At 39.1% G+C, this 23,382-nt stretch overlaps 1 protein-coding gene across 1 annotated transcript; it reads left to right on the forward strand.

Annotated features, from left to right (window-relative positions):
• Positions 1 to 439: 439 nt before the first annotated feature.
• On the forward strand, positions 440 to 23,302 carry LOC130437814 (diacylglycerol kinase theta). Its single transcript, XM_056769431.1, has 23 exons — positions 440 to 1,118; positions 4,773 to 4,852; positions 10,590 to 10,689; positions 11,610 to 11,695; positions 11,827 to 11,952; positions 12,871 to 13,027; positions 13,409 to 13,483; positions 13,567 to 13,676; positions 13,806 to 14,020; positions 14,880 to 14,970; positions 15,358 to 15,412; positions 15,721 to 15,782; positions 16,229 to 16,379; positions 16,667 to 16,705; positions 17,145 to 17,260; positions 17,705 to 17,856; positions 17,971 to 18,119; positions 18,232 to 18,410; positions 18,558 to 18,658; positions 18,732 to 18,878; positions 19,292 to 19,403; positions 20,310 to 20,462; positions 20,773 to 23,302. The coding sequence occupies exons 1-23, from the start codon at positions 911 to 913 to the stop codon at positions 20,872 to 20,874; spliced, it is 2,766 nt and encodes a 921-aa protein (XP_056625409.1). The 5' UTR covers positions 440 to 910; the 3' UTR covers positions 20,875 to 23,302.
• The last annotated feature ends 80 nt before the right edge of the window (positions 23,303 to 23,382 follow it).

The following is a 23,382-nucleotide window of genomic DNA, read 5'->3' on the forward strand; positions in this document are numbered from 1 at the left end:
AGTAAATGGAAACACATTTTCAATTCGTTGTGTTGTGAAAACACGCCAGCAGAGGGCGCATGTCATTTCTAAATACATCTTCGACTTTATAAAGCAAACTCGTCGTTTTCTCAGATAATATTTTCTATCTCTCTCTTTGTAAAACTATATTATAATCACACAAATCTGATAGCACGTGTTTGGGACGGTCCTCAACATCTAAACATCACATTAAAAATTCCACGTGGAAAAAAAACACAATTTTTAAGGGGAAAACCTTAAGTCTGTGATCGCAACGTAGAATTCATATTTCATATAAGTTATAGTTTACCAACATGGCAAAACGTATGCAAGTATCACTGCAGCGCGAGAACTTGGGGGCGTGTGTTTTGCGTGGAAGCCTCTCCAAAGAATATCGCGTCAATACGGAATTCCGCATTCTAAAAACAGCCTGTGGAGGTCGCGTGTGTGCGCGCGCGCTCGCTCCGTCTGACCGGAGCTCCACTACAAGCGGAAGTTACGGTGATTCTCGTCTTCTCTGAAAAAAGTGAAAACCGTTGCAGACGATCCCCGGTTTAAACGGATTAAAACCTAAACACGCTTTGTTTTTTCATCTCGTTGTCAAAGGGTGTCTGGACCGCTGGTTTCCGTCGCTGATATTTCTTTTGATATATTTGGGACATTGATTTGATGTCACGGCTGTCTGGGTAGAGGATGGTCGTACAGTCTGGCGTTGACAGAAACAAGCGTTTTTCTGTTATGTAAGTTACTGATTCTGGCTTTACACACGGCGGGTTTCCGATTCTTGTTGAGAGGAGAAGAGAACCATTGACTTTATTCAGTGATGACTCGGCTCGGTTTAACATAGCCGGAGCCGTTAAATCACACTCGTATCTTCTTTTGCGCTGGATTTCTATTGGAAGTGAATGAGATGGCAGACGGCGGCCGGGTGAAGCACGTCAGCCCGAGCTCGAGCCCGAGTCCCGGGAGGAAGAAGGCTCAGCAGTCGCCCGCTTCAAAGACGCGGTATTCGGTCAATGCTCCCGGACACTGCTTTCGGAAAGTCACCCTGACCAAACCGACCTTCTGCCATCACTGCAGCGACTTTATTTGGGGCATTGTCGGGTTTGTTTGTGAAGGTAAGATGCAAAACATTGACAACAAACGTGTTAAGAGATGCTGTCAGATGTAAATACTGTGGTACTGTGATGTAGGCAATAGCACGCTACTGGAAGATAACCGATACCGTGGTTATCGCTAGCTTTCTGTTTGTTAACCGCATCATACATCTTAAATGTATTATTATGAAAATTGGATAAATCAAGTCCTTTAAATTGCGAGTTTTAATCTGCAGCCTGCTTTGATTGACAGTTTATTATCTTTGCACGTGCAAAGAATGTGATGTTAGAAATCTAACGTTAGATGAGGATGTGCAGCCCATGTAGATCTCTCTCTCTCTCTCTCTCTCTCTCTCTCTCTCTCTCTCTCTCTCTCTCTCTCTCTCTCTCTCTCTCTCTCTCTCTCTCTCTCTCTCTCTAATCTCTATCTCTATCTCTATCTCTCTCTATCCATCCATCCCTCCCTCCCTCCCTCCCTCCCTCCCTCCCTCCCTCCCTCCCTCCCTCTCTCTCTCTCTCTCTCTCTCTCTCTCTCTCTCTCTCTCTCTCTCTCTCTCTCTCTCTCTCTATCTCTCTCTATCTCTCTCTCTCTCTCTCTCTATCTCTCTATCTCTCTCTATCTCTCTCTATCCATCCCTCCCTCCCTCCCTCTCTCTCTCCCTCTCTCCCTCTCTCTCTCTCTCTCTCTCTCTCTATCTCTCTCTCTCTCTCTATCTCTATCTCTCTCTCTATCCATCCATCCATCCCTATCTCTCTCTCTCCCTCTCTCTCTCTCTCTCTCTCTCTCTCTATCTCTCTCTCTCTCTCTCTCTCTCTCTTCCACACCTCCCTTTCTGCAGAATGATTGAATATGTTGTCTTTTAACTGGAGGAGACCGATTGATCCACATCGATCCATCACCCTTCTCTTGTTGTACAGGGGTCTGTAATTATCTGATCTTGTGCTGGAGACACTTTGATGCGATCCATCCAATTGATGGAGGTCTGTGACAGTGTGAGAAGATCTGTACTGTTTTCGCTTCTGTCACTTAAGATGCGAACAGAGTTGTCACATTTGAGTAAATAGTAAGTAGGTTGTTCAGCATTTTAGCTTACGTCGGGGTTATTCTATATAAATCCTAGTCTGAGTCAATGTTGTGTCCTTTACTGAACTGATACTTTTTAATATCATCTAAAAAAGCTGTTAAATGGGAAAAGCTTTGAATAAAAGCTGCGTAAATGTAACTGATTTGGTGAAAAACTGTAAAACACAACTCAATCATTACTTGCTCCAGTTCTCCAACGTTTTTTCAATAACACGTAACCCCCTAACCAAATGTGCTTTTAGTGAGTCAATGAGTGGTTAGAAAAACGGGGTAAGAAATGTTTGTGTTCCCTTCCATCTTATCCAACTGCTTTTGCATGCAAGAATGCATTTTATGTAAATGCCTGCAAAGAAATGGACCAGGTCGGTTAAACTGAAACCAGCCTAGATTTACACAGCTTCTTAAAGCCGTCTGGTTGTTCATTCAATCCACCGACTAGATCTTCAACATATGTAGTTTATTGGTTGGGTTGCACATTGTGTTTTAGCATTGCAAAGATTGTGGGTTTGATTCCAACAACCTACTTAAAAATGTGCTGAGGAAAAGGGCATCTACAAATTCATAATTGATTCCCGAGTATATATAAACTACAGCTTCTTTTGACTTTTTAATACCTGTTAATGATTTTCAGACAGAGATAAATTCACGCCGTGATGCGATTCACAGCCTTGAACCACAATTTATCTATAATACAACTTGTATCAGATTTATGCTGTCCATTCAGAATGGTAGGGCGTGTAAGCAGATGTTGATTGACAACATGGATGTTACCAGGCAGAGTAAGGCAGAAATGAGATGTTTCTGTTACGTAACGCGCTGCAGTGAAGTCGTGATCGACTCCTCTAGGTTGGCATAGCAACACATAGTCCAATGAAGTGTCGAGGCTGGGAGGATGCTCTAACTGGATCGAATGAGGATAGAACATAAACAGGCACGCGTGTCGTTGTACCTCGAGTCTGCTTAATGCATCAGTTAGGAGTCTAGTAGTGTGGACGTCTTAGATCAATACATTTATTTATAGTTATATAATTGGGAGATGCTTTTATCTGAAGTGGACAGTGGAGTCAGACTATATAATTGATCAGGAATCAAACCCATAACATTGGCTTTGCTAGAGCCATGCATTACTGCTGAGCTACATGAAAGCCATTGATTCGTGGGTAGTTGACAAAGAATTTGAGTGAGTCAATAATGTAATGTTTCTTTAATCCAAACAGGCATGGTTATCACCTGTTAAGTTTTATGTTGAAATAAACAAGTATTGGTGTGGATCCGGCTAGTTTATAGGCCTAATAGGCTTAAAGGCCTTCTTGATAGGTTTTTGAATAAAGATGGGATACGAATCCCCCGAAAAAACAAAATGTATTACTTTTATTCTTCGGCAGAACACAAAAGAATAGATTTTGAAGAACGTTAAACAAACAACATCGACGCCTATTGACTTCCATTGTATGGACACAAAGACGTTAAGACAAAAGATAAAAGTCATACAGGTTTTGAATGTCATGATGGTAAATAAATGATGACAGCTATTTTTGGGCGAAAGATGTTAAGATGTGTTTGATGAAAAAGACTGATGATCCAATTGCAAAGGTTGATACAACAGAACATCAGTTTGATGTCTTTTATCAATTTTTCTGATTTCACAAGCGCAGTTCGTTTTTACGTTGAGATCATGTTGATGGCCCAGTTCCTTTCAGTTACCTTTTAGAGTAATTATCTTCTTGTGGTTGTGGTAGTGAAAGGGGCTCAGCCTGACCAGCGAGATCACTTCCTGTCTCTGTTGAGCAGCATGCAGAACCAGCAAATGCGTCAATCATGTTCATCTTGTACTGAGATTGACAGAAGACTCGATTACAGGATTGGATTGCTGTGGGTGTATTCACTGTTGTCTTCGCTTGCATATCAGGTCTCTTGTCTTTGGTGCAAACTATTCTCTTTAGCAATTAAGTCCAATTTATTTTACAAAAATATTTTCCACAATTATAGCTTTGGTTTCTATCCTCTTTCTGAATGTTTGAATTAAAGGTCCAGTGGGTAATTTTTTGGAGGACCTATTTGCAGAAATGCTATATAATATACACAACTATGTATTCAGAGGTGTCGTAAGACCTTACATAATGAAGTGTTATGTTTGTATTACCTCAGAATGAGCTATTTCTATCTACATACACTGCGGGTCCCCTTGCATGAAATTCACACACATGTTGATTCTACAGAAGCCCTGAACGGACAAAGTGCTCAACAGAGCACGTTTCGTAAATATGTTGTCTCCTTTGGCAAAGAAGCCAAAATGTGACAGTATCTTAGTCCTGTGTCAGCCACTGTAGTGCATCGACGGTAAGGTGGAGTGAGCCGTTGGTTGCAATTCGCAACCTCACCGCTAGATGGTGCTAAATTTCAATCACTGGACTTTTAAAATACTCCATCAGGTTCATTGTTCTTATGGACTCATAGTAGAACAATTATATCAACACAAAAGGTTTAATTAGTCGCTTTGGATTCAATCTTCCAAATGCATAAACGTAAATGTAGATAGATATATATTGATCAAATTTACTTGAATGACTTTTCTCTCTCTTTGTTTACAGTGTGTAACTTCATGTCCCATGAGAAGTGTATAAAGCACATCAGGACCGTGTGTTCATGCATGACTCCCACACAGGTTCGGGTAAGTGAACCACACTTGATATGCCGTACAAGCATCTTAATATACCACTCGCTAATGTTCCAGAATACTGAAAGCATGCTCTAATTAAACAGAACAAGAAGTCTTGAACAATTATGAACATAATGAAGAATGAATGACTGGTTGACGGAGCATGATCACACAAGAGAGATTATTATTATCTGTTTACGATTCACCTTACAAACAGGATGATATTCCCTGAATCCACAATAAATAATTTAGCTCTCGTGTATTGACCGGACCCATTTTGCTCAGTAGCACAGCCGTCTCTGTCGCCCTTTGTCCATCCTCCATAATTAATTACTGACGGTGCTGTGGAGTTTTGTGAAGGGCATGTGTCAACCATCCTTTGTGCCCTTTATAGAAACTGATTTAGCTATAACCACCCAAACAGGAAGTTTCGTTCTAATGAATTTGATTAGCTTAATCTTTGTGTTTGCTGTGTATTCAATTCTGCCAGCCTGTTTACATTCTGTTCATTTTCCGAATCACTACATTTTGCATAACTGCATTTGCACAGTTGTACTATTTTATTACTTCTTTCTATAAAGTATTATTTTTGCAGTGTATTTAGACAAAAGATGTCAGGGTCCATGATGGTTAGGGTGGCGACTTAACATGTATCATCTGCATATATGTTTTCGAGAAAAACTTTAAGCAAACCTGTTGTAGTGTTTCTTAAAACAGGATGTACTGTAGTTGTAGCCTGACAAACTTCACAGCTCAAGAAAATAACCACAGAAAATGCTCGCTGCATTCTCTCAAAATGTGTTGATGGTGTTCATGTTGGTGAGTTCGTAGAAAACTGTTTGCGTTAGCCTTGGGCATTGATGTAGATCAGCCAGACGTATCAGAGAAGCCGCAGCACGTGACAACAGCCGCCCAGAGCACCAAACCACAGTGACGCATACACATTTAGACAAATAGGTAGTTTGGTGAACGAAAAATGTGTTCCTTAGAAGTTGATGTACTTTTACTTGATGTACAATGCATTTTAAAAAATGCATTGCATAATAAGTGTTTTTTTTTATTTTATTTTTTTTATAATTTGGTTGATTAAATGTTTTGGGTAAAAGTAAATTGTATGGTTTTGAAAGGAAATAGATATGTGCTTTTTATGTATGTGTGTGGGTTGGTAGGTGGATGAATGTCTGTAGGCGTGAGTCAGCCAACTGCTCCATTAACCTCAACTCAACAATCTTTTTTAACTGTTTTTGAGGAAATACAAACACAACTGAAACAGCCGTTTGACACATTATTACAGTTTAGACAATGTGACCGTAAGAATTCTGTTTGTTTACGTATCGTCTCATGTAGATGAAATTATGTCTTCATTTGCTCACCCTTCGCCTTCCAATCCTGTCTGACATTCTTATGCGGTAGAAGACGTTTACAGGAGTAAATCACGTTTGGGATCATAGTGATGGCAGCTGACGGCAGGAAATGAGGTCACATCCTGTAGGATTCTCTGTAGGGTCAGTGAGGAAGTGTCCTCTCTTTGGACAGGACATAATTGACTGCAGCAGGGAGTTATGGGCCGCAACTCAAGGACACATTGTGCTGTCGGGTGTGTGTGTGTGTCGTCCGAGATTTTTTTTTTCGTCTGATTTAATTTCCTTCATGGAACACCAAAGTTGATGTGTAGCATAATATCAGATGTGCTGTCTTATGAAGTTGAATGGGAACCAGCATTCTATTTGTGTATTACTAATTAAAATGTCACAGGTTTCAAAATCAAACGTGAGTGCATAATGATAGAATATATATATTTACTGTTTCTTTAATGTATGCAACCTGTATATGGGAGTACAGTTTTGATCTTTCTGTGGACTGTATTTATTTGGGCCTCTGACATTTCACAGCATTATAAAATTAAATGCAGTCCAAGTCTCTTAGCAGCTGTCTCATGTCTGAGCTCACATACATCAGCGAGTTCACAAGCACCTACACCGTAAAACTTTCGCAGCAGGTTTGCCAGTAATTTACTGTAGATTTCATTTACAATTTTGTTTTAAGCATAAACTTACCCAGTTTATTTTCTTTCATATGACGATACTTACTGTAATATCTTGGGTCACTTTTCTTGTAATATAAATGTATCATAATTAAAGAAGTTTAAAATATTTTTAAACAAGACTAAAATTCTTAGGAAGAATGTGTTTTTTGTGTGTGTTGCTGTGCTAATGCCAGTCTCTTCTTGCTCATTTTTAATCTCAAAAGTTAAAGTGTTTTCATTTTGATTAAAATAATTGAAAACATTACCAATTGGAAAGTAGGATTAAGTAGTTATTAAATCTACAGTAAGTTACTGGCAAACATGCTGCAAAAACTACAGCAAAGTTTTACAGTGTACATATCCTGATTTGCCTGAACAAATGTCAAACAATTTTCTCTGTGTTCCCAAGCTATATATCCAAATCTTGAGTGACGCAACTAATCTCTCACGCAATACTTTGCACTGCGATTAAACGTTTGTCATTAACTGTCACATGAAAGTTGACTCTGCCTAGAAATAGAGAAACAAGTTTATGTTTCCATAAGTTTTATTGTACTTGTGTAGCATTAAAATTAGCCTCCATATCGCCATCTCTGTTTAAAATATAAAATTGCCGGTTTCTTATCTTTACTTTAGTCGAGTGTCATTTTGCTTGTAATTTGCACCTGACAGCTCAAATTAAATCACTATTCTACCATCAAAGTTTCTCATGACGTTTAAATGGCTTTTACTATTAACTGAAACCAAAAAGAATACCAATGGGTTGCAGCCTCCTTGAAAACAGTCTGGCAAAAATGTAACAAATTAAAAAAGTTTTTTATACAAAACACTTGGGAAATGGTGAGCAGCAGCGAGTTGTTGCGACAAAGATACCCTAAAGGGAGTTTGTCCTTGAAGAAAGGGAGTTTTTCCTGTGTGGGAATTTGTTTGTTTTTTAAAGATGCTTAAATGCTGCAGGACGTGCAGTAATGTAAGATGGAGACCATCCTTAAGAATCAGCTCAAGGCCACGATGGAAGTTCAGATGTTGCTTGTACCCAGATGTGCCTTACTCCTTACCCAGAATGCCTCGTCTCCAAGATTGTTCCTTTCTAATGACAGAACAGACCTTTTTGTACAGAACAGACCTGTTTTGTAGCGGCGCACGTCAAGCAGCCAAGTACCTGGAGATGTTTATATATAAGACAGACAGCTCCTTTTCCTTTTACAAGCTGCTTTGATGCACAACTTGTTCTCATTAAATCAGTTACAGATGCACGCACACCACGGATTTCTCGCTGCATTTCTTCACTGAATATATTAGAACGTGTTGCTGTGGGATTTTGAAGGCTCAGGGTCACATCATGATCCAGTTTGCTTGAGAATGCCACTAGTAAATCAGTAGGAAGTAGAAGTGTGGAAGAACCGCTCTCATGTCATCTAGACTTTTGTCAAGTGCAGACAGTGGTATGTTTTAGGTCAGCAGGTTTAAATTGAAACCATAAGTGCACTTGTCCGTGTGGATGGATTAGGTTTCAGTGCGGTGTTGTGTGAGGCTTTTATCAGAATATGATTCATACTTAGTTTCCGTATATCTGAGATCTGAGAGTGGCTCATGTTTAACGTGTCACTCTTCGTATTCTTTGTACAAGTATTACGACAGAGCGTGAGAGGTGTATAAAACTCGAAAGCCTCACCGTTTTGTTTTTCCATATTTTATACATATGAAATGTATATTGTGATTTAACACACCATCTAGTTAGTGAAGTACTAATAAAGAAAAAGTAGTTGTCAGATAAAGCAACACATCGTATGTTGTGTTGACGCATCGTCCTGGAAGAGGATTGGACATCACTGTGTGACACGGAGATCAAATATGCATTTCCACGGGGGGAGGGTGTCATTTGAAACTGGATATTTGCGGTACGTCTAAATCTTCAGTTTTGCGCTGGTACAGGAGGTCAAAGGGAAAAGACGCTATATGGCTATTTAAAGCATAAGTACCCTCCAGAACTCTACAACTTCCCCTCTCCAACAGGAAGAGAGTGTGCGCATCTCACGACTCATTCCCACCATTCACACGACAAAGACAGGAAGTGATGTCACATCTGGTGTGTCATATGTAAGCATTGATTCAGCAGTTTGTGGTTAACACAGTGTTTAAAAGGTGCTGTATGTAATTCTTTGGAGGATGTATTAAAAGAAATGCAAAATGATTTACATAACTATGTCTTCAGGAGTGTATAAAAAGAACGTACACATTGAAGCATTGTGTTTTCTTATCTTTGAATGAGCTATTTCTACAGCTCATATACCACTGGTCCCCTTCAATGGAATTCGGTTGTTTCTACAGTAGCCCTAAATGGAAAAATTGGTCTACAGAGCGCGTTTCATAAACATATGTTTTCTCCTTCGGCAAAGAAACGAAAACGAAACAACATCTTAGTCCTTTGTCAGCCACCGTAGTGTTTCGAAAGGGAGAGGTGAGCAGTGGAGTGAGCCGCTGGTTGCAATTCGTGACCTCAACGCTGGATTGCCTGATGAAGGTCATGAGACCAAAACATTATATCAAATAAATATTCATTCATCTTTTTGCAACCACTGATATTGTGCGAGATTTTTTCTTCTTCTGTTCATGTTTGAACCTGTTGGTCTTTTTTCCTACGCAGCTATCTATTAACTAAGGGGGTGCGATGATGATTGTTAATTGAAATATAAACTGGAACTTTAAAGGAGAAATATCAAATGTATTAAGGCTGACAATGTCAGTGTTAACTTCATTGAATCAACATGGCTTTTGCAACCAAAATTAAAGGGACAGGTCACCAAAAAATTAAAATTCTGTCATCATTTGCTCACCCTCATGTCATTTCATACCTGTATAAATTACTTTGCATGTAAGATATTTGGAAGAATGTCAGCAATTTTCAAATCTGCGACATTGACTGTCATAGTAGGAACATTTTATGGTAGTCAATGGTGCCCCAGAACCGTTTGTGTTCCTAAATTCTTCAAAATATCTTACTTTGGTAGCGGATGATGTCACAGAAGTGAAAATTGCTAACATTCTTAAAGATATCTTTCATTTTGTTTGACAGAACAAATACGTTTATATTGGTTTGAAACAATCTGAGGGTTGAGGGACCCTATGATGATGATTATAGTCTTTGTGCAGTGTGAGATTAAAGCAGTGGTTTGACCAATAATACTTCTTTGAATTGACAGCAAATACACACACCCACAAAAACTTTAAATTAGTGAATTAATCGGACATCAAGAAACAGTTTATGAAACCCAACAATAGTGACAATCAACAAAAGGAAGCCTCGTGCTGCAAGGCATACTGTTTAACATCATAGTACAAAATTCATTCATGTCTCCCAGCATGCATTGCAGTTGATCTGTTTATCTGAATTAGTTTGATGATTGTCACCGTCGTTGAGGTTTGTTTGATGAGTGTTGATGGCACAGTATCTTTGCATCGTGAACCAGAACACTCAAATCAGCTTTGTTTACTATTATTTATTATCATCTTTTTTACAGCTTGACACCCATCACAAAAAGCGACCTACTCCAAGAAGAAAGATAATTAATTTAATGAAACTCAAGCGTTTAACTAATGCAAACATATATGCTTCATCAATGGTTTTGTTTGGTAGGAGAAAAAAATGTCTGAGACTCGAGTACTACATCACTGGTTTAAGTCATATTAATAACTCGTCTCTATGTTTGTGTTCTACTGCAGGGTCCTGTTGCACATTGCTTCGGTCCAGCCGGTCTTAAGAAGAGGTTCTGTTGTGTGTGTCGGAAGCATCTAGAAGGAAGCTCGGCCCTGCGCTGTGAAGGTGTGTGTGTATTTGTAAAGCAAGAAAGGGGACGTCGGGGTCTTTGTAAAAATGTCATTAACACTGGGCACTGTTATATTATTGGTACATGATTAAAAAACCCTAAACAGAGGACCAGAGCGTGGAAAGTGCTTTTGTTATTATGTAACATTTGATTACATTAAAGCTTAGAAAAAAATGATAAAATGCAGAATAGGTTTTGACAACTTCGGTGTCTTATGCTTCTCCACAGTTTTCAACATCTTCTGCCCTCCTTGTTTTAAAGCAGCGACTCAAAAACACTCCCCCTTGTGTCTAAGGGTGAATAATCAATGACGAAATGTTTTATTTTTGTGTAAATTATTCCTCTATATACAATCTTATCGTTCTCCCTAAACCCAATCTGTTCCCTCAGTTTCTCACCTCTTTTTAATGTTGTGTTGTTGCTAATTTTTTTTGCGCTGGACGTTCATGTTTGGGAAGCAGGTGTTGCCATGGTAATAGCAGAATGGCCTTTTACAGCAGGCTTCCTGGAACAGCGCTAAAAGAAAATTCACACTCTTTCTCACGCTCACTCTCTCTTACAAAAGGTGCAAATGAAGCTCTGAAGAAAAGCTGGCGCTGTTGCAAGAAACCCCTTAACTTAAGAACACCCTCAGTGACAATACTGTTAAAATTACAATGAAAAGTTTCTATAACTTAAGGGGTTTTCTTGCAACTGGACCCTGTGTTTAATTCTCACACCCACATTTGTCACAATAACATGAACTAAATGGCTGTTTCTAATGATCAGACGTTTTTGAGTATCACTGCGTCATCGCATGTCTTCAGTTCGGAAAACAGAGTCACACTGACTGCTTACTTTTAGATGATACATGCTCCGTTGTGACATTACACAGCTGATAATCGCATCATAATTGTAACTCGCGTGTGTGTTACAGTGTGTGAGCTGCACGTTCACAGCGACTGCGCTCCTTTCAGCATCAGCGACTGCCGTTTCTGCCACAAAGATGGAGGTCAAGACATTGTAAGTATGGCAACTACTGACATTTACCAGAGAATGTCCATCAGAGAATAAAGCCATAACCTGACTGATCTCCGTATCTTTTTTTGGTCACATGGATTGTCCTAACGCATCACCGCATGCTGCTCTGATAGGACACATATCAGCACCACTGGCGGGAGGGCAACGTGTCCTCAGGTGCCCGCTGTGAGGTCTGCCGGCGCACCTGCAGCTCCTCGGACGTCCTGGCTGGCATGAGATGCGAGTGGTGCGGCGTTACGGTAAGTGTGTTGTTTTTTCCGTGCACCCAACCTTGAATTCAGCGCTCGCAGATTGAGGGTTGTCAGCTGCATTCATCGCAAAAACACCTTCATTACTAAATTATAAGAATGAAGGTAAATGGGCTCTCATGCTGTCGTGTCTCACATCGAAGGGATCAATTATTTATCAAGCGCAGGATGAAACATCTTTCAAACTCTGAATTGTATTGGGTTAATAATTTACTGTCGGAGCCCTTTTTCAGCCTACACATGAAAACGCAAGTTGGAACTTAAATGGCGGTATCTCATGAAGTCTTTGGAATACAGACTTACGGTTGGTCTCTGTGTCTGATTATTGCTAAAAAAATCACACACACAATTATTTTTAAGGTATTTTGTTAGGTTTATTGTAAAAAAATAATATTTTTATGTTTTTCTTGGATTACAAAATACATAAAAAATAGGATAGGATATCAAAAAATCTAAGCACACTCTTTAAAAAAAGAATCAATTACTCGCCCTACGTAAATTATTTAAAAAAACACCAAAGAAATCTGTATTCTAGAGTCTTAGACCTTTCCAATGATATACAGTTTTTCATGATTTGATTAGAAATTACATGCACAATATTCACACAAACTTAGGTGTCCCGTATACGGTACGGGGGACAGTTAACAGGCTACGTTGTTGAAGATAAAATGTATTGAAGGGCTACATCGAATGAACTGCTCAAACGAGCCCAAATTCAAACACTGACCCTGTGTCGTCGGGCGCTCCTTATCTCTTTGTGGTAATATGTTTCTATGTTAAGTGTGATCCATGAGCTGAACTACTTTGTAATACTGAGATTATTCGCTGAAAATTAGCGTTAGTCATAAAGCTGTGCTACATCTCAGGAGTTCTTGGTTTGACTCCTTATCTGTGTTTATGTGTTTGCAGGCACATGCGTCATGTTATATAATCATTTCCCCGGAGTGCAGCCTGGGGCGTCTGCAGAACATGATTCTTCACCCCAGCTGCGTGAGGATCTGCTCGCGAAACTTCAGCAAAATGCACTGTTACAGAATCTCTGAGAATTCCCAGCATGGAGAGATGGGTAATCCCTACACACGAGTCATAACACCGATGAGTTGTTCATTTTTGAGAAAAGGGATGCATGCTTACTAAAATATAAGTGAGACTTCGTCTCTTTGGCTCATTTTGTCAAACCCTACAGATAAAGGAAAAGTTTTTTGCTTGTTTCCACAAACTGTTTGTTGCAAATGCATTGAACTTGTGTTGAACCCAGAACATTTCTTTAATGTAAATCAACTTAATATTTCCAATGTAGATAATCAAAATGCGTAAGCTAAAAATGAGATGAAAAAGACGTTTAAGAATAATACACTCTTGATTCAGCTTTTAATTCAATGTGATACTGAATATCACAAAAATCACATGACTGCTGTATTCACATAGAGAAGTGTGTTTTCTCTAGATACTCTGGATGATGTCGATACTCAGAGTACAGTCACGGCAAAGGAAACTCAGTCCTCGGGATTACCTGACGCGGGTACAAAGCTGACCAAAATTAACATCACGGTTGATTGTTATCACCCCTGGTCCCACAAGAATCTTAAAATTCTTGCATTACAGGGAAACAGATGCTCAAAGTGTTCGATGGCGATGATGCAGCCAAGCGGAATCAGTTTCGTCTGGTTGCGATCCCTCGAATGTGGAGGAATGACAAGAATGAGGAAGTAGTGGTAAGATGTTGTTCCCTGATTAGGTTTCACCTGAACGCTGGGTGCCTCAAAAGGGTTTATAGCAACTATATAGAATTTTTTTATGAGCTCAAACCTCGTTATCCTGAATTCTACTTCCTGTACCGACAGGAAGCAGCACTCAGAGCCTTGTATATCCCAGACGAGCCGCAGGATTACGAGCTTCAGAGTTACGGCCAACAGGGACTGTTTACAGATGACATCATCAACCGCAACGGCACGCCCGACAACAAAACCGTGTTTAAGGACAGTGCATCCGAATCCTGGCTTCTCAGAGCCAAACCCAGAGAAACGGAGGTGTTGAAGGTTTACGCTGGCTGGCAGAAGTAAGATTTAGTTTGCGTCTACTCTGTCAAGTTTTGCAGTCTATAGTGTCTCTTTACTTTTTTTCTGTGGAACACAAAAGAAGATATTTTGAAAAATGCGCATTTGTGTTAATTCAATGGAGGTCAATGGACTCCAGCGTTGTTTGGTTACCAGCGGTCTTCTGAATGTCTTCTTCTGTGTTCTGCAGTAGAAAGTAAGTCATACAGGTTTGAAATGACTTGAGGTGAGTAAAGGCCGAAAGAATTCTCATTTTAGGGTCACTCATCCCTTTCATGGCCACACAGGAGTGCGAGCTCCATGTTAACCTACCAAAGGATTTAAAAAGATATCTGCTCTCCAGCTTCTCCGAACATCAGTGTATCATTTCCAAACATCGTAAGGGACGGACGGTAGTCTCGTTGTGTACCACAAACTGCGGGCATGTGTATATAAAACATATCAAAACACACTTGACTCTGATGACAGCCTCGCTATTGTGTGTCTGGTTGCCACGGAGATAATGACACAGCATCCACGGTTTACCTTATATGTTGTTGCCATGGCAACAGGAAATAGATCACAATTGCTGATGCCGTCTCGTCTCCTGCCGAAACTTGCCAGGAGACCTTTAGGGTAGTAGAAAAACGCAGACAACGTTGTGTCATCTTTGCGCTTGTTTAGAAGACGTTTTGTTCGGTTAACAAGGAGAAAAATGATAAAGCGTAGTTTAATTCAGTCAGAATTACACATACGGTCCATTAGTCCAATAATTAAATGTTAGGACTTATGTTGCGCATCATGTTTTGGGATGTTCTTTAATTCTTAACATTTTATAATGATACTCTATAATAAGAAGGTTTCTTGTATGTGTGTTTTTAGGGTTGGAGTCAATCACGTCTCGGTTACTGCTGGGAAAAGCACTACGGTAGATTCAGTCATAAAGGAGGTGCTTTCACTGCTTGGGAAACAGGTAAGTGGGAAGTCACTTCTCCAGACACAACCGAGGGATGTTAGTGTGCTTTAAGGTTACTTAAAATTGACAAATTACGGGTTTGAATAAGACTTCGGTTAATCAGACTTTTGCTTTGATTTTTGTCTAAAGAACGATAACAGAGCTGCAAAAAGTCCCGTAGACTCACATTGAACGAGGAATCTGAGTCTTCTATTGGACCCATGGTATCACAGAGAACGAAAAACAACCATTTAAATGGCTTCGTAAATGCAGAGAAACTTATTGTACACATATTATAGCATCATAGATAAACACTGGCATTCTGTCACTGTAGCTTAAATCCTGTACTGTATTTTCTACATTGTGTGGATGGTAGCAATCCTCATGTTTCTGTTTTCTTTTTAGAATGAAAATCCTGAAAATTTTAACCTGGTGGAAGTTTTAATGAGCAGCAAACAAGGTGAGATAAGCTTTTGCTTTGGCCTTGCTAACATACTGCAGTATCTGTTCTGACATCTTATAACTTATCTTGCTATGAATTCACATCGTAGGGTTTTAATTTGATTACATATCTGTCAACATTGAGATCATTTGTCCTAGAAAATACATGGGCTACATGTATAAATTCATACCATGTGCTACTGTAAACATAAAAGGGAAAGTTGATTTTGATGGAATTCTCAGCAGGTATCTGGGAATCTGATCATTTTGAAATATCAGGAATTTGTGTGAAATCTTGGTACCTGAATTTGTCTCATGTTTCTTTAGTTCAACGACAAGTTCTCAACGGTCAAGAGCTTCTTCTGGACAAACTGCAGGAGATACGGAAGGTATGTGGGGTCGTGCTGTTAGTTCTTGGTATTTGGAAGACGCTCAAGGTTATGTGCCTTTACAAGCATAGCACACACAGGAAAAGTCTCGCTGTTTTGCATTCATGCTCAAAAACGAAAAACCTGGAAAGCAGAAAGTAACATACTGGAATTTCTGTATGAGAATATTAAAATCAATAATCAAAATAAATAATGTATAATGTATAATATATAGAAATAAATATCATTATTATATGTGGAGAAAAAACGATAATTAGTTCCTAAAATTTATCTTGAAATATTAATAATATTCTCTATGCAAATAAATAATAAGATCTTACAAGAGATAATTTACTTAATTTTCGTATTATTTTCTTATTATCTTACTTTTTACATGCTGTAGGTGCACCCGCACTGTGTAAAAAGTTAACGTTTATTTTGCTCACAATTCTGGCTGTATGTTTCAGATCTCATTGCGGCAAATGAACCAAACACGGTATTACATCGAGGAGCGGAGGAATGGTGTGGTGCAGGTCAATCTGCTGCTGGGAGGTCTTCCTACACAACTCGACAAAGAGGAATACACACACCTGCTATCAGAACATCTGGATATAAAGAGTGAGCGTGAACAAGATTTACTTGATTTTGACCGTTTATCCCATCAAGCTTTTTTAAATTATTAATACTTCCGAGAAGTCCTCCTTAAAAAGCAGTGATCTGTAAGTGTGACATAATTCATTGGAGACTAAAGATAAATGCGCTTATCATCATTCTGCGGGGATGGATTACAGCAGGTGATACAGTGACTGTGAGTGATTTAATACCAAACACTAATAACCACTTTCTCTCTCTCTCTCTCTCTCTCTCTCTCTCTCTCTCTCTCTCTCTCTCTCTCTCTGCTTCAGGTCACCTGGTTACGATGACTCATGTATATGCCGGTCAAGGTAAGAACGACAATGCCAAAGCTTTTGTTCTGAGCACAGCATCAACTGCAGTACTTTATTTGATATTGTTAAAGGAACAAACCGCTCGCTGTGTGTCCACCCGCTGAAGTCTGGCAAACCCTCAGGGTTCTGTAAATAAGAGCCATTGTTCCACACTGTTATATGTGGTGTGAAAAAGATCCCTTTAAAGCACCGGTCAAAGATCGAGCTGTGGGAATCATATGGGCTATTTAAGTTTAAATCTGACTCGCATTTATCAGTCCCATTTCACTGTTCTGTCATCATATTATGTCCTTGTCCACAGTACTGTAAATGTTTCAATGCAATTTTTGGTATAGTTGACTAATTCTACATGAAAAACTATTATTGTGTGAGATGATGATAAGTAGGTCCCGTGGGTGTACAGGTGTGTGTTACTAATTTGGCGTGTTGTTTTTAGGTGCCGTTGTTTTCCAGATCAGCTGTTTTTCAGAGGCAGAGAGGATTTACATGCTGGCTAAAGATATCAGCATCAGCGGCAAACCGCTCTGCTCGCTGGTTATACCTGACATCACGGTACAGCACCATATCAATGAGAATCACACACGGGGCTTTGAGGAAATTGGGTCATATTGACCTTTGACCCATTTGTTTTATGATTGAAATGATAACCTGTATATGACTCTTTCTTCTGTGGAACACAAAAGAAGATATTTTGAGATGTCGCGGTGGTTTTGTGTTCAAGTCAATGGGGGCCAATGTTGTTTGGTCACAAAATATCTTCTTTTGTTTTCTGCACGAGAAAGAAAGTCTTACAGGTTTGAGACGACATAACTGTGAATTACTGATGCAATTTCATTTTTTGTGCAAACTGTCTCTTTAACAAACAATAAAGGGCTGGAGGCTGGTGCACAAGCCTTAGATGCCACTGCCATCTAGTGGACAAGATAGAAATTACAGCACAATGCAATATTTATCTACAAAAGTTCATTGTAACCAATGTTATTTTTGATTTTACAGCAAAGCAAGTTGCCCAAAGGAAGTTGCCCACTGTTGGTCTTTGTCAACCCCAAAAGTGGGGGACTGAAGGGCAGAGAGATCTTATACAGTTTCCGCAAGCTTCTAAACCCTCACCAAGTGTTTGAACTCAGCAGTGGAGGACCGTTACCCGGGTTAGACAAACTCTCCTATCAAAGCATATATTTTATTTTTGGATCATTCTCTGCTGTTTTGCTTTCACTGTGATATTAAACTAATAGTTTACATTCACGCATTATATTGTTTAGGCTACACACGTTCAGGGATGTTCCTCGGTTTCGTATCCTTGTCTGTGGAGGTGATGGCACAGTGGGATGGGTGCTGGGGGTTCTGGAGTCCATCCGACACAAAATCGCCTGTCCTGAGCCAGCGATCAGCATCGTACCGCTGGGCACCGGTGAGTGATGGGAAAACAAGCACTATTGTATTTGCTGTTACCACAGACTCCATTACAACCAGTTACAGCCACTGATGTTTTTTTTTGTTATGTTGTTTGTTTATGTTGTCAGGGAATGATCTGGCCCGGGTTTTGCGTTGGGGGGCGGGCTACAGTGGAGAAGATCCCTACAACATTCTGATATCAGTGGATGAGGCAGAGGAGGTACACATGGACCGCTGGACGATTCTCTTTGATGCACAGGAAATGACGGAGGATGGCAAAGAGAATGGCTTTCTAGAGCCGCCCAAGGTACATCTTCAAATGACTGTAATCTGTGATAAAGGCTGAGTACTGTACTTCTGCACGTTGCTCTTAGCAACAGTCTGAATCATCAAAGCATAAAAAATGAAGGCGCTCGATATATAAATAAATTGGTATATATGTGTCTGTGGGTAGATTGTGCTGATGAATAACTATTTTGGTCTGGGCATTGATGCTGAGCTGAGTCTGGACTTTCATCACGCGCGGGAGGAGGAACCGGATAAGTTTAACAGCAGGTGAGCAGCATCTTTGAGAGCGCTTACATCACCGGATATAGCGGAAGGTGAATTTGTGTCATTTTTCTCTCAGGTTTCACAACAAAGGCGTGTATGTGAAGGTGGGCCTTCAGAAGCTGAGTCACACAAGAAATCTTCATAAAGACATCAGACTGCAGGTGGACAAACAAGACATCGAACTTCCCAGTATAGAGGGACTGATATTTCTTAACATTCCCAGGTAAACACGTCACACAGTCACAAACACCAGATATGAGACCAAATACTTTTGAAATTAAATGTTCAACAAGAACATATTTGTGGTGGTGTCCAAGTGATACATTGGTGAGTGTTTATATATTCTGTAGATATATACATTATTTTTATTTTTATATACAAATTTTAGGTATAAAAATATCAGATACCGTATGTATAAATGTGTATATAGAAATAAATAAATAGTGAGATTGATGTGTTTTGATAAGTGATATACCACAGAAGAAATGCTTCTCTTTTATTGTCAATTATAATTTGATTATTATTTGATTATTGTCAATCAATGAAATTCAAAAAAATATTATAGACATTTTTTTATAGTCATTGTCTTATGTTTGTTTCGACCATTAAGTTCAGTTCTTTTTCATGTGTGTCCAGCTGGGGTTCTGGTGCTGATCTGTGGGGCTCTGACAGTGACTCTCGTTTCGGGCGGCCTAGGATTGATGACGGCATGCTGGAGGTTGTGGGTGTGACGGGTGTGGTGCACATGGTGAGCCATGATAAACTGGCTTTATCTGTTTATCTTTTATCGTACATCTTTGTTCTCTATTCACTGAACTGTGCCAAAATGATAATTTAACCTTTGTTAAGCTCCACCCACTTTGGTGACTTAGTCAGAACAATCGTAATGAATGAAACATATTTTTACATGCACTGGAAAAAAGTGTGAGATAGCAAAGCATTTTAATCTGTCATTTCTCAAAGAAACCTTGGCCAATTACAGTATTTCTGGATCATTTATCGTGATTGATTTTCTACATTCTGGAAAATTGTAATATGATCGGAAGGTATATGTCTTAATGTTTTGATTCAATTATGTGGAGAAATCATCATTTCATCACAAAACAAGCACTGTTCTATGAAAACTAGACTAATATCTAATAAATGAAGTATGAGATTATGAGCATCAAAGTCATTTATTTCAGTATGATTTCAGTTTTTGACATGACATTGCTCAGCCAATATAAAGGATTGCAAGGTTACATTATCACAGATTGTTTTACATCATGTAGGGTGATTTTATGTAGAAAATGAGTGATATGGATCTAAAAATGAAGAAAAAGCACTCAATGAAAGCCCAGCACAGCTGGAAACTGCCAATACTACTTGAAAAGCATCTTAGGGCGAGACCTCAAGTTGGCTGCAGCTGATAAAATGCCAAGAGACCATTTGGACAGATTCTAGACAATGGGAGACTATACTGAAAATGTTAAAATATATCATAGATTGATTTATTTTTTAACATCATTTTGTGATAAAATTGTCATTGCATAATATGATGAGTTTTCAATCTTTCTAAATTCATTGTTTTAAAATAAATATTATTGATAAATATAGAGTAAGTCTCCCAAACCTTCGATTGGTGTTTCAAATATCACTTTCTTCTCTGTGTCAGGGTCAGGTTCAAAGTGGGCTGCGTTCTGGGATTCGTATTGCTCAGGGCAGCTACATTCGCATCACTATGACCAAACCCATTCCAGTGCAGGCGGACGGAGAACCTTGGATACAATCACCAGGACAGATCATCATCTCAGCCGCAGGACCAAAGGTCTCACACACACAAATACGCGTCATCGTATCATGTGCTGCTACCTAGAATGATGCCGTAACATAACATTGTGACTTGGAATGTCCCAGAAAGGTTGCAATACAGTGTTAACACGACCTCATTAATATTCTTGGGCTAAGCCTTTTAAACGTTGCGGTTTATAAACATGCATGTTTTTCTTAATTCACGTTTAACTGGATGGGTGCAAAAAAACTCCCTACAGAAGAACACAGATGTTGCTACGCATGCACCTGTTATTTATTCTGTGCTGTATTCCGTACGTTTACGTTGTTTTTGTTTCCTGTGTTAGGTGTGCATGCTGAGAAAAGCCAAAACCAAGCAAAAAAAACAATCGGGCAGTTTAAAGGAAGTCCGATCTGACAGTCCGGCTCCCAGCGATGGAGGCCAGTGACAATCCCAGCAAACGCACAAACACTCACAAACGTCGTCTTGACAGGTTGTCCAGTAGAGTTAAAGGGACAGTTCACCCAAAAATGAAAATTCCGTCATCATTTATTTACCCTGTTGTTTCAAACCTGTATAAATGTCTTTGTTCTGCTGAACACGAAGGAAGACATTCGGAAGGATTTTCATTTCTATTAGGAAAAGTGAAAATGGTAGTCAATGGTCCCCCAGAACTGTTCGCTTTACTTTCTACTATTTCATTTCTACTATGGTAGTGACTGACGTTCCATAACTGAAAATTGCTAACATTCTTCCAAATATCTTTCTTTGTGTTCAACAAAGACATTTAAACAGGTTTGGAACAACTTCTAGGTGAGTAAAAATGAAATGAGTTTAATTTTGGGGGTACATTACGCCTTTAATACTGTTAACATGTTTCAAGTACAATGAAAGGTGAATGTTTACTTGTGAAGGTTTGTCATCTCCAACATCTCAGAGTGTGTAGTGTTAAAAAGCCCTGTGAGAGAACACCACTGCAGTTTCTCAGGACTTCCGCGGCCTGTCCGGCCTGTTTTTTGCCTTAGAATCTTGCTGGTATAGATTTTTGTTGCCAGTTTTTTTATTTCAATGAACTTTGTCTTAAAGTAGTTCATCACTGTAATATCAGATGAAATATCTGTAGCAACCAGTATTTACACAAGAGTATCATCTAGTTTGTGGTCAAGTTATCATCGACCGTCTTAATGTGACGGTTAACATTATTTATCCACGTTTGTTTGCAAACGTCAGTCCCTTAGTAGCTTTTACAAGTATCAAAACCAAAACAATGCAGTATGCGAATACAAGTCAAATGTTCGAGTTTGTATTCATTATGTACACATTTACATAGCGCAAGTTGAGCAGAGAAACGTGTTTTTGCAAGAGGTACCGAAAAACTGTGAAAACATTTACAAACAGATGTGGATTTTAACGCAATTCACAACAGATGAATGTTTGTAAAAGACAACGTGTATTGCCACATCAACCACTTTGTGTTTTCGTGTAAATAATATAAGACCCTATATTATAAGACAGCCGATAAAACATCCACACGTGATCATATAGGCAGCCGCAGTATTTATCGCTGTCAAAGTTTATTGATGGTGCCTCACTGATGGCATTCATCATTTATCTTCATTGATTCGTCATGTTTACAAGATCCTGTAGATCAAGCGGAGCATCAATCATAACTCCTCATGATATGAAAATATATGAATATGTTTTTATCTGACAGTCGTGTAAAGCTACTCGTCCTAGAGACGAGCATCGTGCTGTAACATTTAGCTATAGTAAATAATCTAAAATAGCAAATACTGTATGTCCTTTATGTACAGTGACTGGTCAGCCGTGCTTCAGCAATATGGATTTGCGAAGCTGGCCTTAGATTTGTATATATGATCACTCTCCATTCCTGTGGGGGAGTTGTTTTTGCCTGGTTTTTACTACGGTAACCTATGAGGCGGCTCATCTACCTCTTCACCTGAACACATCACTGCCAAGAATGTTGAAATACAGAGGGTTGACAAAAAAGGCCCAAATTATGTACCCAGTTTGAATTTTAAGAACAAATGTGGGCCGTTTGATAGTTGACTGTCATTGTGCTTTGGTTCTTGGTTCCATGTCATTGTTGTGTTATTTGTTTCAAGCAATGTGTACGGTAGTGACTTTCTGCATCGGTTGTGCCTGTTGCCGTGACAACCCCTAGAACTGACGTGCTGTTCTGCGTTTAGTGCCTCATATAAGTGCTTCTGGATCTTCTGCGGTATCTCCGTCCATTCCGTTCTGTTCGTCTTCTGATTCAGTGGCTGTGAAGTAGAACTGTGCTGTTCTAGATCGTCTATGTGCCTACTAATAAGAGTGAATCGCTCAAAAACATGACCGGGTCTGATTTCACCCTAACATCAAAGAAAATATTTGCTTTACATCAATTGGAACTGAAGTTGGCTTAAGGACGATTTCATTTTTTTAATGTAAATACATAAAATATTTACATTTAAATGCATAGTTGTTTCACAAAACAGTTGCGATGACAAAATAAGTCCTCAAATTTAAATGATTTTGGGGTAAAATAGACCAAGACATGATCTTGAGGTTTTGTGAGATTCAACCAATAGCTTTATTTGGTCAAACTATTGAAAGTAATTTTATCTCCTTGTGTAATTGAAGTTTTATTTTTACTTAAAAAGCGTATGATTAATGTTCTGAGAACTGTAAAGATGTATATTTTTCAAGAGAAAATGTTGTTTTTAATTTAGACTAAAGAATCTCGCACTGATTGAACCATTTCCAAGACGCATTTAAATGTGCATTATATGTTCAATGAATATAATAAAACTAAATGTATATCAACAGATGGATGTGTCCAATAGAAAAAAACATAAATTTGGATTTTTTAATCGAGGTCTGGTTTCTTTTTATTTTGCAAGAGGTTTCTAGTGGTAAAAATAAGACATATAATCATGATCCCCCTCAGTTA

Source organism: Triplophysa dalaica, chromosome 16, assembly GCF_015846415.1.
Source record: "Triplophysa dalaica isolate WHDGS20190420 chromosome 16, ASM1584641v1, whole genome shotgun sequence".
Lineage (NCBI taxonomy): Eukaryota > Metazoa > Chordata > Actinopteri > Cypriniformes > Nemacheilidae > Triplophysa > Triplophysa dalaica.